At 40.2% G+C, this 22378-nt stretch overlaps 1 protein-coding gene across 3 annotated transcripts in view; it reads left to right on the top strand.

The window, feature by feature from the left end:
* Nucleotides 1–22378, top strand: part of kifap3a (kinesin-associated protein 3a) — a 93907-nt gene that overhangs the window by 4279 nt on the left and 67250 nt on the right. For 2 of the 3 annotated variants that reach the window (XM_042335401.1, XM_042335402.1), the window contains exons 2-7: nucleotides 8922–9053; nucleotides 16637–16791; nucleotides 18045–18086; nucleotides 18877–18935; nucleotides 20943–21084; nucleotides 21932–22031. In XM_042335401.1, coding sequence (XP_042191335.1) covers nucleotides 8922–9053; nucleotides 16637–16791; nucleotides 18045–18086; nucleotides 18877–18935; nucleotides 20943–21084; nucleotides 21932–22031 — 630 coding nt within the window. Of the gene's footprint in view, nucleotides 1–5827; nucleotides 5935–8921; nucleotides 9054–16636; nucleotides 16792–18044; nucleotides 18087–18876; nucleotides 18936–20942; nucleotides 21085–21931; nucleotides 22032–22378 lie in introns of those variants that run through there. The other variant, XM_007895553.2, reaches the window with a different exon arrangement.

Below are 22378 nucleotides of genomic sequence, written 5' to 3' on the forward strand. Positions count from 1 at the left end.
CTTTCCTCTCCAGGTGGGTAACATCTGAGCAATTCTATTACTGTTTTTTGATGTGCTCCCAGCTATCGAATGTTTTATATGTGGCAAGAATATATACTCCAGGTATCCTCACCTTCCTCATCCTCACCTTCGAATTCAAGATCCTCATCCTCACCTACAAGGCCATTCACGGCCTTGCTCCCTCCTACCTCTCCGACCTACTGTCCCCCTACCTACCTGCCCGTACCCTCCGTTCCTCTGGCTCCGGTCTGCTCCACATCCCCTGCCCCAACCGCCCTACCATCGGTGGCCGGGCCTTCAGCCTCTCAGCCCCGAGGCTCTGGAACTCTATCCCCCAGCGCCTTCGTCTTGCCTCCTCCCTTTCCTCCTTCAAGGCCCGTCTCAAGACCTTTCTCTTTGACCGTGCCTTCAGCTCCCCTCTCGACTCTCTACCCCCTCCTCGCTCCCTCCCTTCCCTCCACTCACCCTGACCATTTCCCCCTTGCTCGGGTCCTGACCCAACTGTACAGCGCCTTGGGATGTCCTTCCGACGTGAAAGGCGCTCTATAAATGGAATCTTGTTGTTGTTGTTGTACTGGAATCAATGCATTTGGAAAGTAGTACTGATGTTGGATAATGGAATTAAGAAATAAACCAGTTATTTCTGTTCAGAATCTGTCCATTCCCTTTTAAGAAACTCAATCTAGGTAATACTTTTAATGTTGCCTTCCAATGCATTAACTGCACCAAAATACTACTACAACAACAAATTATATTTGTAGAGTGCCTTTTACGTCAGGAGGACGTCTCAAGGCGCTGGACAGTCGGGGGTCTGGGCCTGAGCTGGTGGTTGAGATCAGGAGGGGTGGAGGGAGGTTAGGGTTAGGAGGGTGACTGAAGGCATGGTGGAAGATGAGGGTCTTGAGATGGGTGCTGAAGGAGGCAAGGGATGAGGCGAGGGGGAGTAACTGGGATGGAGTTCTACTTTGATCTAGAACTAATATGATTCCAGAATGGTGGCAAATGAATTCCACTGATCTTTAACTCTGGTCACATATTCTATGTAATCAGGGCAGGTTTTGCATGATTTGTTCAGGAATGTGTTTTGTTATATTTTTTCTAACAACTGCAATAACTTGCAGTTGGAGTCCTGTAGCTCAGTGGTTAGAGCACTCGCTTTGCAAGCGAGAGACCTGAGTTCAATTCCCGGCAGGGCGAAAACTTGGGCAAGTTTCCTTACTCCACACGCCTAATAATAATCCCTCCAAAAACCCAAAACAATAATAAATTGGTCATTTTCAATCTACGACTGTTTGTGGGACATTGCTGTGCGCAATTGGCTGCCGCGTTCGCCCACAAATATACAGTCAATTCACTTTACAGTGTGTTCTGTGAAGCGCTTTGGGACGTCCTCCCGACGTGAAAAGCGCTATATCAAATGCAAGGATTATTATTATTATTATTTGTTTAGTGCCCTTCATACAGGAGAGCATATTGGGCAGTGGAAAATGAAATGCATTATTTTGAATGATAGCTCAGTGTTTTACAAGCAATTATCTTTTACCACGGATTTGTGGAGATTGGAAAGATCACTGAAAAGTAGTAGGCTTACAAGACCAACCATCAAGCTTGTCCCTACGAGAAATTGTAAGAGAATGGAATGTTTTCTTAACTTTATGCGGTTTGTGTGTGTTGAGTTCTGTCTAAACAACTACCCAACTGTCTTTTCCCTCTAGGCAGAACGGGAGAGGGGAAAGATATGCACAGAGTTGGGAAGAAATTGCCTTGTATCGTAAGAACACAAATGAGAGGACATTTTATCCATTAAGTTCATTCTGTTCAGGCAATAAATAACAACAACAACTTGCATTATATTGCAACTTTACACGGGTAGCTTCTTGGAGCACTTAACAGCAGCGTGGGCTTGAAGTCAAGCCAGAAAGGTGGTGAGAGAGAGGTGACCGAAAGCAAGGTTGAAGAGTGTGGTTTGAGAGTGTTATTAACTATACATTAACTTGTCCGATTGTGTTTTTCCATTTGCTTGGCTGAAGCTTAAGCCAGTTTTCAATCTACCCAGCACAATTACCACTACTACCTTTAGACGACTTATGGAATTTTGTCTTATGCTTTCAATCCAAGTAAATTATATCCACTGGATCCAATTACATCCTCATTTAGTTGCTTAGGTCCTCAAAACATTCTGCAGATTTGTGAGAGGTTGATCTATTGCTTCTAAATTTGGTACTTCTTAACCGCCTCTAAGCTCTTCAGATGAGTGTTGATAATATTTAGTATAATACTCTCAAACATTTCTTCAAGCTATAGATATTTGATTCCTTTGAAAAGAAAATATTTGTTTTCTACCAGTCAAATTATTTCATTTGTAGTTTGATCTCAACTCAGCTTAGCACTGTTCCAAGTGATACATTTAACATAAAGCCAGAAGAAATGTTCAGCAGATCTATCGGTATCTGAAGGAGAAAGATAGTCTAAAGCTTCAGGTTGTGACCTGCTTTTGTGATTTCTCCTTTGATCTCTTGTCAAAACAAATTCATTTCATACAACCACAACTTTTGATACAAATTCAAAAATAATTCCTTCCTCTCGACGTATCACCTGGGGAAAATATTCATTAATGGAATGAATATCGCAAACAGTTAAATTATCCCAGAAATCCCAATTAATTGCACTATGTGAATATAGTCCAATTTTGTTTAATTTGCTTTGACTGCATTCCAGGAGATCTTGCAGTTCAGTACACTTTTAGGACTTGAGAGAAGAGTTCCAATTTGCGAAAGGTCCCAAAATAAATCCTGAGCACTTGAGCTCTCTGTTATCCTGCACGCTCGGTTACAACATACTGCTTCTTATCCGCTTGTAGAGCACTATTTTGAAACCTGGATAAAGTCACTCTCCCCTGGATTTTCTTAGTATTACCCTAACAAAAAATGAAACACTTTCTTCTGATTGAAAAAAAATCTGCATTGCGCATAGAAATGCTCATAACAAATCTGAACTTTAGGTCCTTGAAAAAGGAAAACCTGCTAAGAGGTAGATGTGGAGTCCTGTAGGGTGTTGGTTGGAGAACTCACCTTGAGTGCAAGCGAGAGGACTCGTGCTTGATTCCTGGGCAGGGCAAAACCTTAGGCAAGTTTCCTTACTTCACATGCCTCTGTTTACCTAGCAACAAGTAGGAACCTGGTTGCTAGTCGATTGGCAGATCGCTTCCCAGGGATAATAAACCCTTCAAAAATAAAATAATAATTGGTCACTCAATCCATGACTATTTGGGCACACTGCTTGTTGTAATTGGCTGCTGTGTTTCCTCCACAAAATATGCAGTCAATTCACTTTACATTCTGTGAAGCACTTTTAAGACGTTTCAACAACAACAACAAGATTCCATTTATAGAGCGCCTTTCACGTCAGGAGGACGTCCCAAGGCGCTGTACCGTTGGGTCAGGACCCGAGCAGGGGGGAAATGGTCAGGGTGAAGGGAGGGAGCGAGGAGGGGTAGAGAGTCGAGAGGGGAGCTGAAGGCACGGTTAAAGAGAAAGGTCTTGAGACCGGCCTTGAAGGAGGAAAGGGAGGAAGCGGCAAAGGCACTGGGGGATAGAGTTCCAGAGCTTAGAGGCTGATTGGCTGAAGGCCCGGCCACCGATGGTAGGGCGGTTGGGGCGGGGGATGTGGAGCAGACCGGAGCCAGAGGAACGGAGGGTACGGGCAGGTAGGTAGGGGGATAGTAGGTCGGAGAGGTAGGAGGGAGCAAGGACGTGAATGGCCTTGTAGGTGAGGATGAGGATCTTGAATTCGATCCTCTGGGGGATGGGGAGCCAGTGGAGGCGAGCGAGGGTGGGAGTGATGTGGTCGCGGTGACTGGTGCGGGACAGTACACGAGCTGCAGAGTTCTGAATGACCTGCAGTGTGGAGGGAGGTGGCGGGAAGGCCGGCGAGGAGAGAGTTCCCATAGTCCAGCCTTGAGGTGATAAAGGTGTGGACCAGAGTTTCAGCAGCGTGAGGGGTGAGGTAGTGCCGTAGTCTGGCGATATTTCGGAGGTGATGGAAGGCGGTGCCAGTTGTGGCGCGGATATGAGGAAGAAAGGACAGCTCAGGGTCGAACAGAACACCGAGGTTCCTGACCGGCTTTGAGAGGTGGAGAGTGCAGCCTTGGATGCTGATGCTGTCAGCGCCAGAGGTGCGGAGGCGCTGACGTGAGCCAATCAGGAGGGCCTCAGTTTTGCGCACGTTGAGCTGGAGAAAGTTATATCTCGTCCAGGACTCAATGTCAGACAGGTAGGCTGTCAGGACATCGGTGGTCGTGGAGTTGAGGGTAGAGGAGGAAAGGTAGAGTTGGCTGTCATCCGCATACATGTGGAAGTTAACCCCATGTCTGCGGATGATGTTACCAAGGGGGAGCACATAGAGGGTGAAGAGGAGGGGACCGAGGACAGAGCCCTGAGGGACACCGCACGAGACAGTGCGGGGGGTGGAGGAAAAGCCATTTGTGGAAACAAAATGAAGACGGTGGGAGAGGTAGGACCTAAACCACTCAAGGACAGGGCCTTGAAGGTTGAGGTGGGAGGACAATGACGTGATAAGGAGCTATATCAAATGCAAGGATTATTGTGATTCTAACTTCAATCATCTGTTGTTCCTGTACGGTGGGTCCATTTCTTTTGTGTTGCAAAGATTTCTACGATCAGCAGGGCGTGTGAGCCTATTGAGAACTTTCAGCATTGATTATGAAGTGCTATAGTTCATTTTCAAATGGTTACACTATGCTGTACTCAAATGATACTTAGTTCTAGGATATCACTAATCATGCGTATCATGAGGCCTTAATTGTAACCCCCTACTTACTTGTTATGTTTTGAAAAAACATTTCTCTTGTTTTTGTACTGCAAATGTTATTCATCTGTGCAGAAAAAAGTTTAAAAGGAATTGAAACCAGAATAAGCAATTGATTTAATGAAGCTAGGTTTCTACAGCATACTATTAATGAGAGAATATTACCATGTGTATGGTAGACATTGAGCAGGGAGGAGCGACTCTGGATGAGCAAGAAATGCCCAAATCCAGGTTGAACTGTCAGATCACTAGCTATTAGCTAATGGTTTTAATGGAGGAAGACCTTTCTCTTCGACCCTGGTCACCTCCCGCCGGCTTGGTGTTGTGCTCCGCCACTGACAAGTACTCTGGGATACTATCCTGCTTGAAGGGTGTTATATAAATGCAAGTTGTTGTTTCAAATAGAAAATCTTTCTTGAAACCCTATAGCATTGTCTAAGGAGCATTTAGCTTTGTTTAAAATTCCTTGTACATTTCAGATAATGTTTCCTTTCACTGTAGGAGGCAACTATTCCAGTAACTAATATTGCCCCTCACCCTCCCTCATCACTTTTTGCGTTTGTTTTTAGGAAGAATACTAAACTGTATTTCCTTTGTGTGACTCCCCAAAATACTGAGATTATTCTTGGCATCTTGGTAATCATTTTCTGAGCATAGTTTTTAAAATAAGACAGAACAAAATAATACATTAGCGTTGACTTGGATGGTGCTACAATAATCAAACTGAACAAATTGGTTATGGCTATATGTGGAGAGGCATATGTATTGCATATATATTGCAGGTGTTTTGGAAATGTTAGTATATCAAAGATTTTTAAAAAGGGTTTGAGCCATTCATGGTTGATTTGGAAGTTACTCTTCATGCTGTGTTTTCCTGATTAAAATCTCTTCAGTACAGTAGTAAATGTCTTCAGTATATTGCATTAGTAGGCCAATTCACTGGGGACTGCAGGGTACAGCCTGTTTGGAGCTCCAGTCCAATAAGGAACTTGCAGCAAAGATGATGCTGCAGCTATCACTGAGCATTCAGCTGAGAGCTTGTTCACGCAGGATGTTGATTGTGGGCTAAGAATCCGGCCGCAGGTCTGAAATGGAATACAGGTTGAGGTATGTTTTGTGGCGGATCATTTACTGTCAAAAATGTCTCACTGGGGTGCGCAAGCACATTTCTGCAATATCAGGAAGGGTAGCAAAGGTGATTTTTTTGTAAAAACTGTTATCTGTAAAGCATCAGACTAAAAAAAACTGGATTCTCAGTCATATAAGGAGTCCTTGATATATTACTACTCGATGAATTTCCATGTCACTGTAAAATGTGCCAGTAACATTTGATGTTTGCTGCCACCCTCATCCACAGGCCCTTTGTTCCTCAATGACAAGGTCATTTTTCTTTATAGCTTTAACTCTCTGTAATCCAAGGCTCATACCAGGGGAAAAAAGGCTTTGTCAGGCTAACCTTGCAACCATTTGCAGTTGTAGTTCATTCTTTGTAACGGATGGGCTTCTCATCACTGAATTATTTTGTTTCTGTTTTTATTGAAGAAACATTTGCCCACAATAAGGGATAATTAATTCAAGGCACCAGAGCTAAGGCCTTTTAAACTAAGATTGCAGCCAAATAAAATTCATTGGGACATTTCTGTGGAAATTAGTCCCTTTGCCTCGCTTCCTCCTTCGAGGCCTGTTTCAAGACCTTCCTCTTCAACCATGCCTTCGGTCATCCTCCTACCCCCACCCTCCCTGCCTTCCACCCTTTCTAAATCACAATCCCCAGCTCGGGTACAAATCTTGACTGTCCAGCACCTTAGGAAATCCTAATGTGAAAGGCGCTATACAAATGTAATTTGTTGTATGTCGCTTGTGAATGAGAAACTCTACATTCCTTAGAGTATGTGCTGAGCATCGACTCTTAAAATCTACCTGATCTAGACTTAGCGCCTCTCTTGTCGGGAGAACGTCCCAATGAGCCTGACAATTCCGTCTGGGCACTGGAGCTGAGGGCGGAGTGTGTGTGTGTGTGTGTGTGTGCGTGCATGTGTGTATGTTGGGGGGGGGGGGGGGGTGCGGGGGGAGTGGGATAAAGAGGTACTAAATTGTCGTGGAATTCCACCTTATCAGTGCCTTCCTGGTCTGCTTTCTAAACCAAGGGTCTGCTACCTCATCCATTGTACTACAAAACGGAATCAGATACCGGACGGTAGCTGGAGTTTTCCCAGCTACACTATCAATTGGTCCATGGCACCTTTGATCCATCCATCCGTACATCCCAAATGTACAGACATTCTAAATAGCATGGAAAAAGCTTTTATTTTCAACAATAAAACCCGCATATATCATGTAAAGTAGGATTGCAAAGTGCTTGCCAAATATAGTGGTGGTCATGGAGCAGCAAATAGAAGATTTAAGGTCGTTGACCAAAGACACATTTGGAGAGGTATGGTTTTAGGAGGTATCGTTCTCATTCTGGTAGACCACACCCGATTTGTGTAAGGTCTTATAATCCCGATAGACCCCATTAATGCCCTGCCTTCTTCGTCCACTTCCCCCTTCTTATTTGACATCTTAACTGCCTTTTACCTTTTCCAGCTGGTAAGTCGGCAACCTTCCCCATTTATAGTATCCAGCTGCTGGTTCTAAAGATCCTTCAAGAATGGCAGGGAAACTAATTTTTATTTTTTTTAAAACTAAAGCTGTGATGATTGAGACTTCTTTTAAGTAATGACTGTGAAATCCCAGCATGCATAAGGCAGTAAAATGGCTCCTGTACACTGAATTAATAGCTGACTAGCTGAAGCATTTATAGGGCTGGAGGAAGCACTTTGTCAACAATGTGTTGTGATTCCTATGTTTTTGACTGTTTGCTGTCCATTACTTGAGGTGAAGTCGAAACTATAACAGAATAAAAATTTTAGAAGCTTGTTGTTTTTAAATCTTGAGGGTGTGTGTAATCGTGTCGCTGACAAGTATCCTATTCAGTGTCCTAAGCGTATCAGCCTAGCTCAATTGGTAACCAAGGGTCAGAAGGTTGTGGGTTCAAGTCCTAAATCAGGACTTGGAACTCATATAATCTAGACTGATATAGTTCAATGCAGTGTTGGGGCTGTGCTACATTTTTAGACGCCTCATCCTTTGGATGAGATGGTAAACCAAGGTTCCTGTTCAGGTGGACCATCCAGCATTGTGAATGCACTGTGACAACAACAATAACAAATTACATTTGTACAACACCTTTCACATCAGGAGGATGTGTCAAGGCGCTGGACACCATAAACCATGATCTGTTATACCGAACAGGAAGCATTAGTTTGGGAAACTACCTTTCATTGTAGGTATGGTGAAGGTTATCACTTAAACCATGATCTGTTATACCGAACAGGAAGCATTAGTTTGGGAAACTACCTTTCATTGTAGGTATGGTGAAGGTTATCACTTAAAACTATAACCAGCCAGGTATTAATCAACTTACTGTGCATTTTCTAGCCTTTTCCATTTGATCAGAATTGTAGAAATTGCAATAAAGGAGGAAGCCATCAAGCTACAGTAAAAAAATGGCTACATTTTTACTCTTTGATTTATTCCAGGCAAGAAACCAACTGAAACAATCATTGATGGAAGTTTGATGTGATTTGATGTCCAATAAACTCAATAAGATTACCACAGTACTTTGTAATCGCTCCCGTTTATCTTTCATTTCAGAGCCTTGGGAGGTCTTCGCAACGTGAAGTGTGCTTTATAAATGTAAATTGTTGGGAGTTTATTAGCAATATTATTTCCTGGTAACGAACAGCAAGCTAATTATGTCCTTACAATGTTGGGCAATATTGAGCTTTTTGTACACCAAATATTTGATTTAGTTCTCTATGATTTAAATTGCTAATAATAATCCTTGCATTTGATATGGTGCCTTATCACGTCATTGAGACATCTCAAAGCGCTTCACAGAATATATTGCAAAGTGAATTGACTGTGTATTTTGTAGGCGAAAAGCGGCAGCCAATTGTGCATAGGCAGTGTCCCACAAACAGTTGTGAATTGAGTAAACACANTTTTTTAAGGGATCTTTTTATAATGCCACTTTTTAAATTTCTTCTTAGAAAAGTGAAAGGAGGGAACATCGATGTCCATCCAACAGAGAAGGCTCTGGTGGTACACTATGAGGTGGAAGCTACAATTTTGGGTGAGATGGGTGATGCCATGCTGGGAGAGCGAAAGGAGTGTCAGAAAATGTGAGTAAAGGCCATGATGGTTGTCTGTTTGCTCTAGTACCTACAGTATTTCTTCACCATTTATTTTATTAACTGAGGGACAAACAGGAATGCTGTTTTTTTACTATATCGAACAAGTCCCTCAAAAAAGAGGAAAATGTCAAATGAAGTGCAAAGTGAATGGTGGTTTCTCCATATCCTGTCAATTTAAAGTCCATAAGTAAAGAAAGATAATCTTCTTTCCAATGAAAATTCTCCTGGATTCTAGGATGAAATTCATTATCCGTGCTTAACACAGAACAGTACTTTTTTTTCCTGTTTTCCTCTCCAGAAATGCATGCCTTGTGTTCATGGGATGTTGTTAGTACTGATTCTTAGTGTAGATGGAAATCATAGAATCCTACAGCTCACAAGGAGGCCATTTGGCCCATTGTGCTTGTGCTGCCTCTTTGAAAGAGCTATCCAATTAGTCCCACTCTTTTCCGATAGTATATATCCAATTCCCTTTTGATAAAATGATCAGAAAATGCCATCAGAACATGACAATTAACATTGTCCTCTGGGATCATGGAAACTTCATTTTTGAAAAGCGCGAGATGAAGAATTGATGTCTATTTTAGCATAACCTTTTGCTAGTTGGGGAGAAATTAAGCATGTAGGGCAGATCGTGCCTGATCTCTGGAAGGAGCAGGCTTGATGGAGTAATGGCTTTGTTTGCTATTTTGCTTTTCTTTCTGAAGGAGGACTTTTTTTTGCCAATAATGGGATCCAGTTGCTGATATTTGCAAATCAGAGGCTTGATGATCTTTTTTGTCTTACATTTTGAGACCATGATCTTAAATCTAAGACTAAGCAAAATTTGGGAAAAAAATAAAAATTTAGTCATAATTTTGAAACAAGTTTTTGGCAGTTTTATTAAAAAGAACTGCAGTTAACCACAATTTAAAAATGCACATAAGATTTTTCCAAAATGCTGCACAGATGTAAATATTAAGATAGTGGTCTTGAGGCTAAGATCATCACGAATTTCAGGTCTCAGATTTGTTGTGTTAATTGTAACTTTGAGTTTATGGATCTCGGAAACCCGTTGATTACTCGATTTTTGCTTTAACCATTTGATAAAGTGAAATTATTTTTGTACTGTCGCTCACTGTTTTGATACTAAGTGATTGTGTTGACTCTGTACAGTGCTTTGATGAGCTGTTTATATTCAGTGAAGTTTTTTTTAGAAAAAACCTCAATATAAATACTCTTTGAAAACTCACAAAGTTGAGTGTTAATGCATGTATGACCGACAGCAGATGTGGCTCTTGTGTTTGATGTGGCCAGAGCCCCAAATCAAACTTAAACATTGTGGTCACAGCATCTACTCTTGTGGGCTGCATCATATCTGGTCCCTGACCCGTAGCAGTTTCAGGGAAATATGCTTAAATTGCAAGCAGGGCCCATGTTCATTGTAACTCTTGTACTCTATTGGAATTGTATGTTCTTTTTTAAGGGACCTTTTTTGGTGGAAGCATTAAATATAGGCATCTGCCTACAAAATGCACAGTCACTGCACTATTAGTAAATACTATGAAGTACTTTGAAACGTCTCAATAATGTGAAAGGTGCTAGATTTTTAATATCTAGTAATTTGTTTTGTGCTGCCGTGTTTTGCCCATAAATTGGCTGCCGTGTTTTGCCCATAAATACAGTCTCTCCACTTTACTGTGAAATATATTCTGTGAGGTGCTTTGAGAAATATATTTTTGGAAGGCTTTGAAATGTCTTAAATAAATAAATAAATAAAATAAATGCAAGGATTATTATTATAGATCTAATGTAATTATTACTTTGTTGTTGCTGTTGCCAGCTGGATACCACAATCTATTATATACAGTATTAATATATATATTTTTAAAAGAATATATACAAAAGCTTTGTTCATTGCTGAAAGACCGCTTTCCAGATATTCTGCTTTACTTCTTGCTACTGGCATGCCTGGCTTCTGACATAGGTTTCTGGTAACATTTGGTAAGAGTGAAGGAAGTTGGCTGGCTCCGTTAATGTTCTAATACAGAATAACCCTCCGGGCTAACAAACGCAGCGCGTACAGACATTTCTTTATTAATGCTAATTGAGTTGAAGTGGTATCACAAAGGAGACATTGTCTTCCCCTGCCATCAGATTTATTAGGTCTGAAAGATCAAGGACTTCCTTAAGGAGTTTGAGCCACAGTGACCAGGACGAACCCGATTTTAATTTTAACAGTACATATGTTCTTAACCGAGTTGATTTTGAACATAATAATGAATCTGATTTCTGGAAGTCAGAGTTCTTCTTTGTTTTTGTACCTTTTTGCCTCAGCTAATTGTGTTAAAGTAAAGGGCTTCTCTTTAATATTAGGTTGTCCAATTAACCTAGTGGCTGCGGGCTTGACTGGCAGCCATTGGGGGCTGGTTAGCTTTTCAAATCCACATTCCAGACCAAGCAATTTTTTATTAAATGAAAGCTGCCTCTGATCAGTGTGATACAATGGGGTTGAAGTCCATTTCAGTGTAGTAATTGTGTGCCACCCTACATCCTGGGGCAATGTTATCTTTTTGGACAAGTATTAATATATAATATTATATATTATATAAGTATTCATGTTCAAATTTATGAAATTTTGTGAATGTTTAGAAGGTGTTACCTAGGCTTTCCGGGGGTAATAATCCCTCCAACAACAACAAAAAATTATAAATTTGGTCACTCAGTCCACGACTGTTTCTGGGACACTGCTGTGAGCAATTGACTGCTGCAATTCGCCCACAAAATATACAGTAGATTTACTTTACACTATATTCTGTGAAGCCCTTTGAGACATCTCAATGGATTATTATTATTACATTCTCGTTGCCTGGTGTCCAGCAAGATAATTTGACAAGTGGTTGGTTGTAAGTCTGTTCCTGGCCTAGACCAGCTGAAAATAAGCCAATGGAGCATGCTTTGAAATCATCTGAGGCCAATTGGTCTTAAAAGTTGAGACTTGTGTGCCTAAGAGAAAGAAAAAATGATGTAAATAAAAAAACTTTTAGGAAAGAGGATTTTTTTTACAAATTAATATAGATTAGAGTATTTTAGAAATATTTAAATAGGAATGAGTCAGGGTAAGGAAGGTAGGACAAGCAGAAGGGAAATCTTTGAAATGCAAGCTATTTTGTGCTATAGGTTTAATATTAATAAATAGTCCTAGTTTTGGGGTAGCAGCTTGTATCGATGTCTCAGTGCGATTCACAGTTTTTTGTAAAGCCATTGATTGTATTTATGGATACAGTAATGTATTACAATAATATAATGCCACTTTTGACATTTAAATTAAAACATTCTTATTTGTTTAACCTAAGTGTTTAACATCCCAGAGTGCTAACTAAATGTTGTTCTGAAATTTCCCTATGTCTTGTGGTAGGTCTGTCAATAGAGTTCAATTCAAATCAGTATGATTATACCAAGTTTTCACAACTCATTGAACTTTGAGAGGGGATGTATTTCGAACAGTTAACATATGTTATAATGGGCTAGCTTTAACGTTGCTCTATTATGCTGTGTAAATTGGGAAGGGATGTAATGAAGAGTTGAAATTACCATGTCACCAAGTTTAAGCCTGTTTCCTTTTGCTAAATTGTACAGGACCTGTCCCTACTATCTTCTTCTACTCGAAAGATATTCAGCGTTGAGAATTTAGATTATTTTTGGCAATTGGCTATTTCATGAAATGTTCTGGTTCCTACACTGTTTTTTTAAAAACAATGATGCGCTGCCTTTAATTACCATTGTGGAATATTTGATAATAAACAATAATCCCCAGATTTGCTAGCACGTCAGAAGGACATCTCATCTCAAATTGCTTCACAGGATTTCTGCAAAGTATAGTGTAGTTATAGGCAAACACAGCAGCTAATTTGCACGCAGCAATGTCCCACAAAAAGCCAAGAAGTGAATGAACATTTGGGGGACTGTTTGTCAGAACACAGGAGTAACTCCTCTTATTAGTAGTGCCGTGGAATCTTTAACATTTACCTGAGCAGGTAGATGGGGCCTCAGTTAAGTCTTATCTTATCAGCGCACCCCCAGCACTGCATTGGAGTGTCAGCCGAGATGGTATGATTTCCCTTGTTCATTACTATCTGACATGGGTGGTTGTTAAATAGGCTTAACAACTTTACAGTTGTGGTTTTGTTCTCCTTTCCAGCACATCACTCACCCCAGGTTTTTCCTGGAGGGAGGGAGAGTATGAGAGGGAAAATGGATGAAACATGATTCAGTATTACAATGATTTAACACTGAGACGTTAAGCACTCTTGAGATGCTACCCTGGGTGGAGGGCACCAGATAAGTGCAAGCTGTTGTTGTTTTTGATTTATGTGGTCTCCTGTAGCGTATTGCTTAAAGCACTTGCCTCACAAGCAAGAGGAACCGGGTTCAATTCCTGGGTGGGTTGGAACCTTAGGCAGGTTTCCTTTTCCCCCATCTATCTCGCACAAATACTGCCGAAATCCTCATTCAAACACTTGGGAAATAATAATAATTTGGTCACTCAATTCACGACTGTTTGTGAGACACTGTTGTGTGGAATTAGCTGCTGTGTTTCACCCACACAATATACAGTTATTTCACTTTACAGTACATTCTGTGAAACATTTTGAGACTTGACAAAATGACAAGGTGCTATATCAAATGCAAGGATTATTATTATTTCTTGACTGAGATTATGATCTCAGATGGACTATATTGGGAAGGTAGAGAACAGAATTGACGTGCTTCGCCAGTGAAAGGAATAAAAAGTTGGAGGTTGAGCAAACTCAACCCGCTGTCATGCAACACTGCCTTACAGCAAGGAATGAGACAGCGTTGTTGTGAGATTTGCAACTCCAGCTCTGGGAATTGTGCTTGGCGTGAGGAAATAGTATAAAATAATTGTAGTAAATTTTTAGTAAATGTGGGAGTAGGGGGGTTGGGGGGGCAGGAGTGGGAAGGTGGAAGTAGAGCATTTTTTGTGGGGATTGTGACTTTTTTTCCCAAAAATCACATGCTAAGATATCTGGACAAGGACACCCATGCATAACAGCAAAGGCAGTGTACCCAGATGACCCAGCACCAAAACCCAGCACTTCACAAGAGCGTGAGTCTGGGTGGGAATGGAACGGCATTGCATCTCACACACATACACAAACACATACGCACGCACACACACACACATACTCACACACCTCTTAGTGCAGGAAAATCTTTCAAAGAATCTTTTAGAATCCTTCAGGGGTTCAGAAGGAAATGAACTGTTGACCAACCACAAGGGGCCTTTAAGTAAAAGCTTAACTCGCTGTTGACAGATGAACACAGGGAGTTCTTTCACAGTTGGTTGATACTGTATTTGTAAATCTGTGTAACTTATTTTGCTGAAACATTCTGTCCACATCAGGGTGATTAATCATAAGAGAAAGAAGTCTTATGGGGCTAATCTAATACCATTAATCTCTCATCATCTCTCAGCACCTAATCAAATAGACCAGGTACCCTCCACCTATAAGCAGTCCTATAAACTGAAACCTCTTGACCTTGACCATTTTGTGGTTTACACAGTGGGAAATGTTTGTATACAAAATGTAAAATGTAGAACCATTCTACAGTTTCAATAAATAACACTAATAAAGTGCTGTAAACCTTCTCATGTTTTTAAGTTTACTTTAGACTTTGTCTGCAACATATATAGGAGTTATTTGCAGGTGGAAGAGAAATCTAATATTGTGCAGAATATCTTGTTCCTTGTCAGTTCTGATATTTGAGGAAAAGTCGAACATTTGATAGCAGTTTCAAATCTGAAACAATGGATTATTTTCTAATTTCATTCCACAGCAGCATGGACCTAATAAAATCCCCTCATTGGGAACTGGTTTACTTTGTTATTGATCATCCTGAAATAGGTACTAAGTTCATTTTTTCTGAGTAGTCACTTCAAATTTGACACTTTGAAGGTGAGAGGCGGTCACTGGTGTTTGCAAATCTTTTAATGATTAATAATAATCCTTGCATTTGATATAGCACCTTATCACGTCGTTGAAACATCTCAAAGTGTTTCACAGAATATATTGTAAAGTGGATTGTTTGTGCATTTTGTGCTTGTGAAGATTGTTCACTGAGGACATGTGAACTTAAGCCAGTTGCTGAATGCAGAATAGAATTCAAATAGGGTTGAATGAATTCACGAGATTGTCTATGGGGAAGAAACTGAGTGAGAGATTGAAATGGAATCCTGAGCTGATGTATGGACGTGGATGAACAGTACAGTGCAGAATGCAATTTGGATAAAAACAGGCTAGCAAAGAGCATATGCTTTGAGTAGAATGTCCTCTGCACAACTACATAATCCACATTACACAATGAGCTCATGCCATCTACCGTAAGATGTAGTAAGTGGCCATATGATGGGATGGTAACCCTAGGTTTGAGGTCCTGACCACCTTCATATGTTGGCAATCATCAAGGCCTTCAGTCTCGCATTTACCCACTCAGAGTACAGTAGCTAGTTGTTGGGATGCTATTTGACTTCAAAGGTACAATTTTTTTTATTTGTAATTTTTGAAAACCTCAATTAAGATGCAGGGATGTTTGGTGTATTTTAACAGGTGGTATAAAATTATGCTTTGACGTAAATGGCAAGCTGAGTTGAATATCCTGAAAGTTAGAAAAACATGTTTAAGTGCATCCTGGTTGTGTAATAGAAAAGAATTCTTTCCGTTGGATAAGCAAACATTTTCCATTCAATTTCAGTGCTTCATTCTTGTGATGTTCTCTGAAGACTTTAGTTTGATAACTATATCTTGAAGACCAAATTATTTTCACCATTATTCTTCCTCCAACATGAAGTATCAAAGATGCATCTAGACATGCACTTACAAGAGGTCATAACTGCGATATAGTAATTTTCAGGGATTACTCTTATAGATAATCAACTTAAAATACAAGACGTTTTGATTTGCTAATCACTGATATGCCAATCGGTACAGGAGAACACAGCACAATGGAGATCATTTCAAAAATGACTAATTTTTAAACTAATACTCAACACTTTCACAAGGTCACGAGAGAAGTATAGACAAAAAACATGCTTTGGTCCATTTGATCTCATCATTCCAGAATACGAGCTCTACTGCCTTTCCATTGAATTCAAGACAATGAATGATATTAAGGGAATTGATGTGGGGATTGAAGGGAATCTGTAACATTGGTGTAAGTGGAATCAGTCTATTGGTGTTGTTTAAAGTGTATTCCTTGACATTCTTTTATTTTCACTCTTTCAAAATATCTTTTTACTTCAGGGAAGGTGGATTGCTATTGTACATAAATATCTTGTCGGTAATGATCCTTAATGAAACTAGAATTATTCACTACTGAGAACCAAACTATGGCAATAGCAAACCCCCCTCCCCCAAATGTTGTAGTTCTCTAAGTATGTTAAGAGAAAGCACAACTCACAAGCTGCCTGCAGGTTCTACTGTCAACTTGGTGAACCTTACCAATGTTCAATATATTGCCCCTTTTTCCTGATCAAAAAAAGCTGAGTAAAATGTGATGCACTGTTTCAGTATTCGCCTGAAGAGCCTGAATTCTAACACAGACATTGGGTCTCTGGCACGGAAGGTGGTTGAGGAATGCAAACTCATCCATCCGAGTAAACTTGCCGAGGTGGAGCAGCTTCTTTATTATCTTCAGAATCGCAGGGAGAGTCCTCCAGGAAGAGGTAAGAACCAGTCTGCACGACTGTTGATTTATTATCAGATCAGTGGTTCAGGTAATTAACCGGCTCACATTCTGCACTGACATTAACATAAGAAACACAATACTACTGTATTATTAGACAGTGATTTGCAAAATATTGCAACTTCTGCTTTTTATTCAATAGAAGAGATTTAAAATCTAGCTTGTTATATCAATATGTGGAAGCCACAATGCTGTTCTTAAAGATTGATAGATCTTAACATCATCTTTGTTCATATCAGCTTCTGTTTGTGTGAAATGTGAGTGCTCGTGGAAACTGGCTCGGAACAGTAACTAATCTTGAAGAAATCACTAAGCTTAACTGGCGTTTAGCTCACTCATATACATTTATTTATTCTAAGGACCTAATCTCTTAGTGCTTAGATTTTTAAGTCTGTCTGTACGTGCCCATTTCCACATTGTCTTTCTTTCACTTCTCCCTTTTCTCTCCTAATTCTTTGGCTGGCTGAATGGATGAACAAGTAGCCTACTTTAAGACTTTTTTTTCAAACTTGCTAGTAGGTATGAGTGTTTGTTGATGGCATATGGTATCCTACTGTACCTCCTAATAGAGAGGCTTATTGCTTCTGCTCAACACTGACTACTGAACTGAAATTGTAAACTGATATAGGATGTCATTAGATGGCTAACTTCACCAAGATGCGTTAATGTTCCAAGACACCCATGAGCCACTCTCTGAGAAGCTCAGCTATAAAGCAAATTGAAAACTGTGTGTACTGGTTTTAAGGCAGGGTGGTCCAACTGGCAGACCGCGGCTTGCATCCAGCCAGGGAGATGATTGCATCCGGCCCATGAACCATTTCTGCACCTAGTACCCGCAGCTCCGTTACCTGTGTTCCCCAACCCCTGTTGTCCGAGCTGTCTGTTATCATTGTAACTAAAATATAGTGAAATTAAGTAATAGTCACACAATTTAAAAACTAGGATTGCTGCATGATTCTTACTGACTATGTTTCTGGAAGTTTATGTGGTCCATGGACGTTTCTCAAATCTGTCATCCAGTCCTCAATAGCCAAAAGGTTGAACCACCCTGTTATAAAGCGTTGCAAACTGAGGCCCCAATTACTACTTGCAACCAGAATAATTTGAAAAACAAAATACTGACTGTTGGAAAAGGATTGTGAGGCGATGTGATGTAGTTAAGCGTTTTTCCTTATTTTAAGATGTTTACAAGAAGGAATCTTTTAGCTTTGAAACTATGTATTTTGTTTTAAGTGGGGAGAAGGACTGAATGGAACATTAAGAAGGAACTTGGAGGTTTGTATAATTCCTTTCAAAAGTAGTTTAGTTTTTAAGCCTGTGCTTTAGCTCCTCTCTTTAATATTTCCAAACTGCAGCTGAAGCAGACTGACTAGACGCTATTTAGTTTTGCACGCATGGCAGCTGCCTGATCGATTTACATAATTGTGCTTTTACATGAGCTGCTGTTTGTTTGAAGTAACTGGCTGACTTACTAAGACAAGGTGGCACATTCAGCATGAAACACTGTGGAAAGTGGCCTGGTATTTCTCAATGTGTAATGATGGCGCAGGTAATGATTGTAATTCACTTTAGTATTTCCACCGTACCTTAAGGCAAACGAGTAAAAACCGATGGCCATTGCAGTGAATACGAGTTCACATGACTTCAAACTGCACATGGAAATGTGTGTTGTCAGAAACGTTGCTTGCTGGTCGTAATCAATTAATATGTTTAGCTTGAAGTACTTGAATGTAATTTATAACGCATAGGTCCAAATTAATTTATCAAGTGATTGACACTCCTCACCCTCATTATAATGCTCTTATATTGCTGCAGTAATTGGATTCCCAGCTTACTATGTTGTGCACTATGCAAGATTGGGCACTTTTGCTGCATTAAGCACAACGTGCTTGTTTACCAGGGACCATGTCTACAAAAAGGATAGCAGTTACTCATAGTTTGAGCCGTTGGGTTATATATGCTTGTAAGGAAGAGGGTCAGTCAGTTGGGGGGCAGGGTGGGAATTCATTTCAGATATCCATTTCTTTCACCCCAAGAAGCACTGAATTTTGTTTTTCAATTTCAGAAAAGAAAGAAAAGAAGTCAAGCAAACCCAAGGACCCACCTCCATTTGAAGGAATGGAAGTAAGTCAATAAAATAACAATTTGGTCACTGAATCCACGATGGCTGTGTGCTATGCAATTGTTTGTCGAGCTAGAACTCTTTTATATTTGGAAACTCAGCTGAAATGAGTTTTATTTGTTACTCTGGAACTCCTTATCATGCGTATTAAGAGTATTAGTTTCTACCAAAACTAGCAGAAACATCTTATGTCCTGTTATCTGTACCTGGAGAACACAGTTTTAGAATATAAAAAACTAACACATTACAGGCACTGCAGGAACTATAGGAATTTAACCAGATAAAACGATAATTTGAGGCACTGGTGATTTTCCCACTGTTTATTCATCTAGAATCTCTGTGCTTGTTAAGCTATTGACTTGCAGGGTTATCAGAATTTCAGTGGGACGAATCCCAATCCTTAGTGACATGCCTATCGCTCAAGATCCCACTGAAGAACCAATACTATGGAATATTTTCTTGGAGATCCTTTCTCAATTCACCATGTGTGTCATGTTGGACTCTGTTCAACTCCAGAGAGTCCAGATACCTCACCTACCCCAACTTTGGAAGTAAGAGCAGCGTTCCCTTTGAATGTCTGTTTGGTAAAACAATGGACTTTTTTAGCCAGACAGATACGACTGGGTCAATCTTTGATGAGTTTTTGGCACATAAAGCCAGAAAAAATAATTGCCGAACACTCAGAGAGCCTAATGAGGAAAATCAGCCATGCTGCTGGATGTATTAATTTAATTAATAGCTATTAGTTTGGAGTGAATCAAAATTGACTGCATTTTATACCTGGCATCAGCGTCTTTGTGGTCTGTTACCAATTGGCAATACCTATGCTGGTAAAACTTTGCAAAGCATGTGTGAGAGGGTTGTATCCTATTTAGGCATTGCTGTAAAAATTATAATGTATTGTTAAATACAACTGACTAATCATGTTAAATAACTTAACACTTTGGTCGGATGCGAAGAGAAAGCTTTTAAATTGACATCTTCGTAAAAACAGTGCTGGAATCAAATGCATGCAGAACGCAGTGTAAGGAATACAGTGCAAAACAGATGAGATATTAATGATTGCAAATCAGTTCCAAATTGAGGTTTAATTTTAAACCAGATTATAAACCACCACAACTAATTTCCTGCATAACACTAATGAACACCAGTGGCTGCTAATATGTTCTTTGATCTGAAACTCTGCTATGGCTTCTCCTCTCAGACCAGTGCCAGTACTTACTTTCTTCAATTAGCAAACTGAGCCACTTTTGGCTAGCACAAGCACATTAGCAACTCTCCGAATTCAAACACTGGATTGGTGACAAAAGTTTGCTGGACTGGTAACAAAGTCCAAACTTTGGCTGTAATATGGGCCATTTTCGTATCATACAATATTTTTTTCTCTAATTTTCTCCCCACATCTCTTCCCGGGGTGGCACCGACTCTCGCTGATATGTGGCTCCATGCATGTCTGCTGCCCACCATCCGCTTGTTCAAGTGGCCATTCTTTGTGTGTGAACCGTTGTGTGTGATGAGTGTATGAGACTATTCTGACATGGAAGGCAGCACAGTCAAGAGCAGTGCTGTACTGAACCATTGATTACATGTGTATTTTCAGGTGAGGTCATTCCGATTAAGAGCCGAAACCCTGGTTGATTTTAATTCAATGATTACCCTCACCCCCACCCCTCCAGCTCAATAGTCCTCAAGCTAATTGTACCGTCCCACCTCCCTTGTTGAAATTGGGTAACTTGGCATAGTGTGGGAATTGAACCGTTGGCCTGCATGGCTCAGTGCAATGCTGTTCATATTAGATTGTGTATCTACTCACTGGAGTTTTTGAGAAGCTTCTTGTGCTGTATATGAAATTATGCTGAAATTAGTCACGAGTGTATTTCTGAATTACAAGCTAGTCACAAACTTATCAAATAACTCAATGACTCAACGATCATTGAACATGGCTTGAGTTACATTTCCTGAAGTGTTAACTGGGTTGTCCTGCATGATTCTTGTGCTCCTTTCCACAGATTGATGAGATAGCAAATATCAATGATATCGATGACTACATAGAACTGTTGTATGAGGATATTCCTGACAAAGTGCGAGGTTCAGCACTCATTCTGCAGCTGGCACGCAATCCTGACAATTTGGAAGAATTGTTACAAAATGGTAAGATTAAAAATTCCCCGACCCTCTTAAAATTTCATCCCCATTGCCAACTTGTGTTGCCTTTACTCTCAACCTTCCTCCTTCTCTGCAAGGAGCTAAATTGCTTCTCATTGTCATGTCATCCTTTGTCTCCTCTCTTCATGCTTTATCTATCTGCAATGTTCCACCTTTTGTAAATGAAATACGATTACTTTGCTTTTTCCACAATATTTCTCCCAGAAACATTTAAGTGCTCTGAGGCACTGCCCCGTTGAAGGGAGATGTAGAAATGCAAATCGTTGTTAAAGCAAAAGGATTTCAGTTGATCACATCAGACCTTAACCCCTTGCATGTTAATGGGTTCAATCAAGCCCTGTACCACTTGGAATTTTTTTGAATTTTCACTCAACCAGTGACTTCTTCTCAAATCCATTCAAACAAGAGACCTGCAAGGAGCTGTCAGTACATTGTACGTCAGTCCATAAGCATTCTGTCTCCTCCAGAACACAGGAAAATGCGAGCATTCTCCAGCTGTGTTTGGCATTTATTTTTACAGTGAAATTTTTTGTATCTATATACTTATGTGATATTTTGACTGTTTTTCTAACAATTCCCAGAGCTTTTGCACAAGTTGATTGTTGCTTTACCTTCATTGGTTTTGATTTGATTTGCTTCTCAACATGCTCGGGGCAGCTGGACTGTAGTTTAAGTCGAATAAAAGTTTCTAACATTTTCCAGATGCAAATAATGTTTTGAATACTAATAATAGTGCCCATCTGATAAACAAAATTAATCCAAGTGTTTAATGCGTGCTGGAGGATTGAGTTTTCCCACTGTGATTAATACAAATTAAAATGTATTTTTACAGAGACTGCACTGGGAGCTTTGGCCAGAGTGTTGAGGGAAGATTGGAAACAAAGTGCGGAGCTTGCTACAAACATTATATACATATTTTTCTGCTTCTCAAGGTGAGATGAACTTTGAAAGTATGACCTGCTTTGCTGTGTACCACCAGAGAGCCCTTTTGCTACTTCATATCTTTTGGATTAGAGCATTAGCCTGGCTCAGTGCTCAGGTAGTAGCATTCTCACATCTGATTTAGAAGGTTGTCGGTTCAAGCCCAAATTGTTGAGTTTATAGTCCAGGCTGACAGTCCAATGTTCTTCTGATCTGATGTTCCGTCTGCTTGTTTAGGTGGATCCAGCATCTTATGACGTGAAAAGCGCAATATAAATGCAATTTGTTGTTGTTCAAAAAGAGAAGTGAATTTCTCCCAGTGTCCAGGCCAACAATCCCTCCAATACAGAATAGGTCA

Source organism: Callorhinchus milii, unplaced genomic scaffold (assembly GCF_018977255.1).
Source record: "Callorhinchus milii isolate IMCB2004 unplaced genomic scaffold, IMCB_Cmil_1.0 Scaffold5, whole genome shotgun sequence".
Taxonomy (NCBI): Eukaryota; Metazoa; Chordata; class Chondrichthyes; order Chimaeriformes; family Callorhinchidae; genus Callorhinchus; species Callorhinchus milii.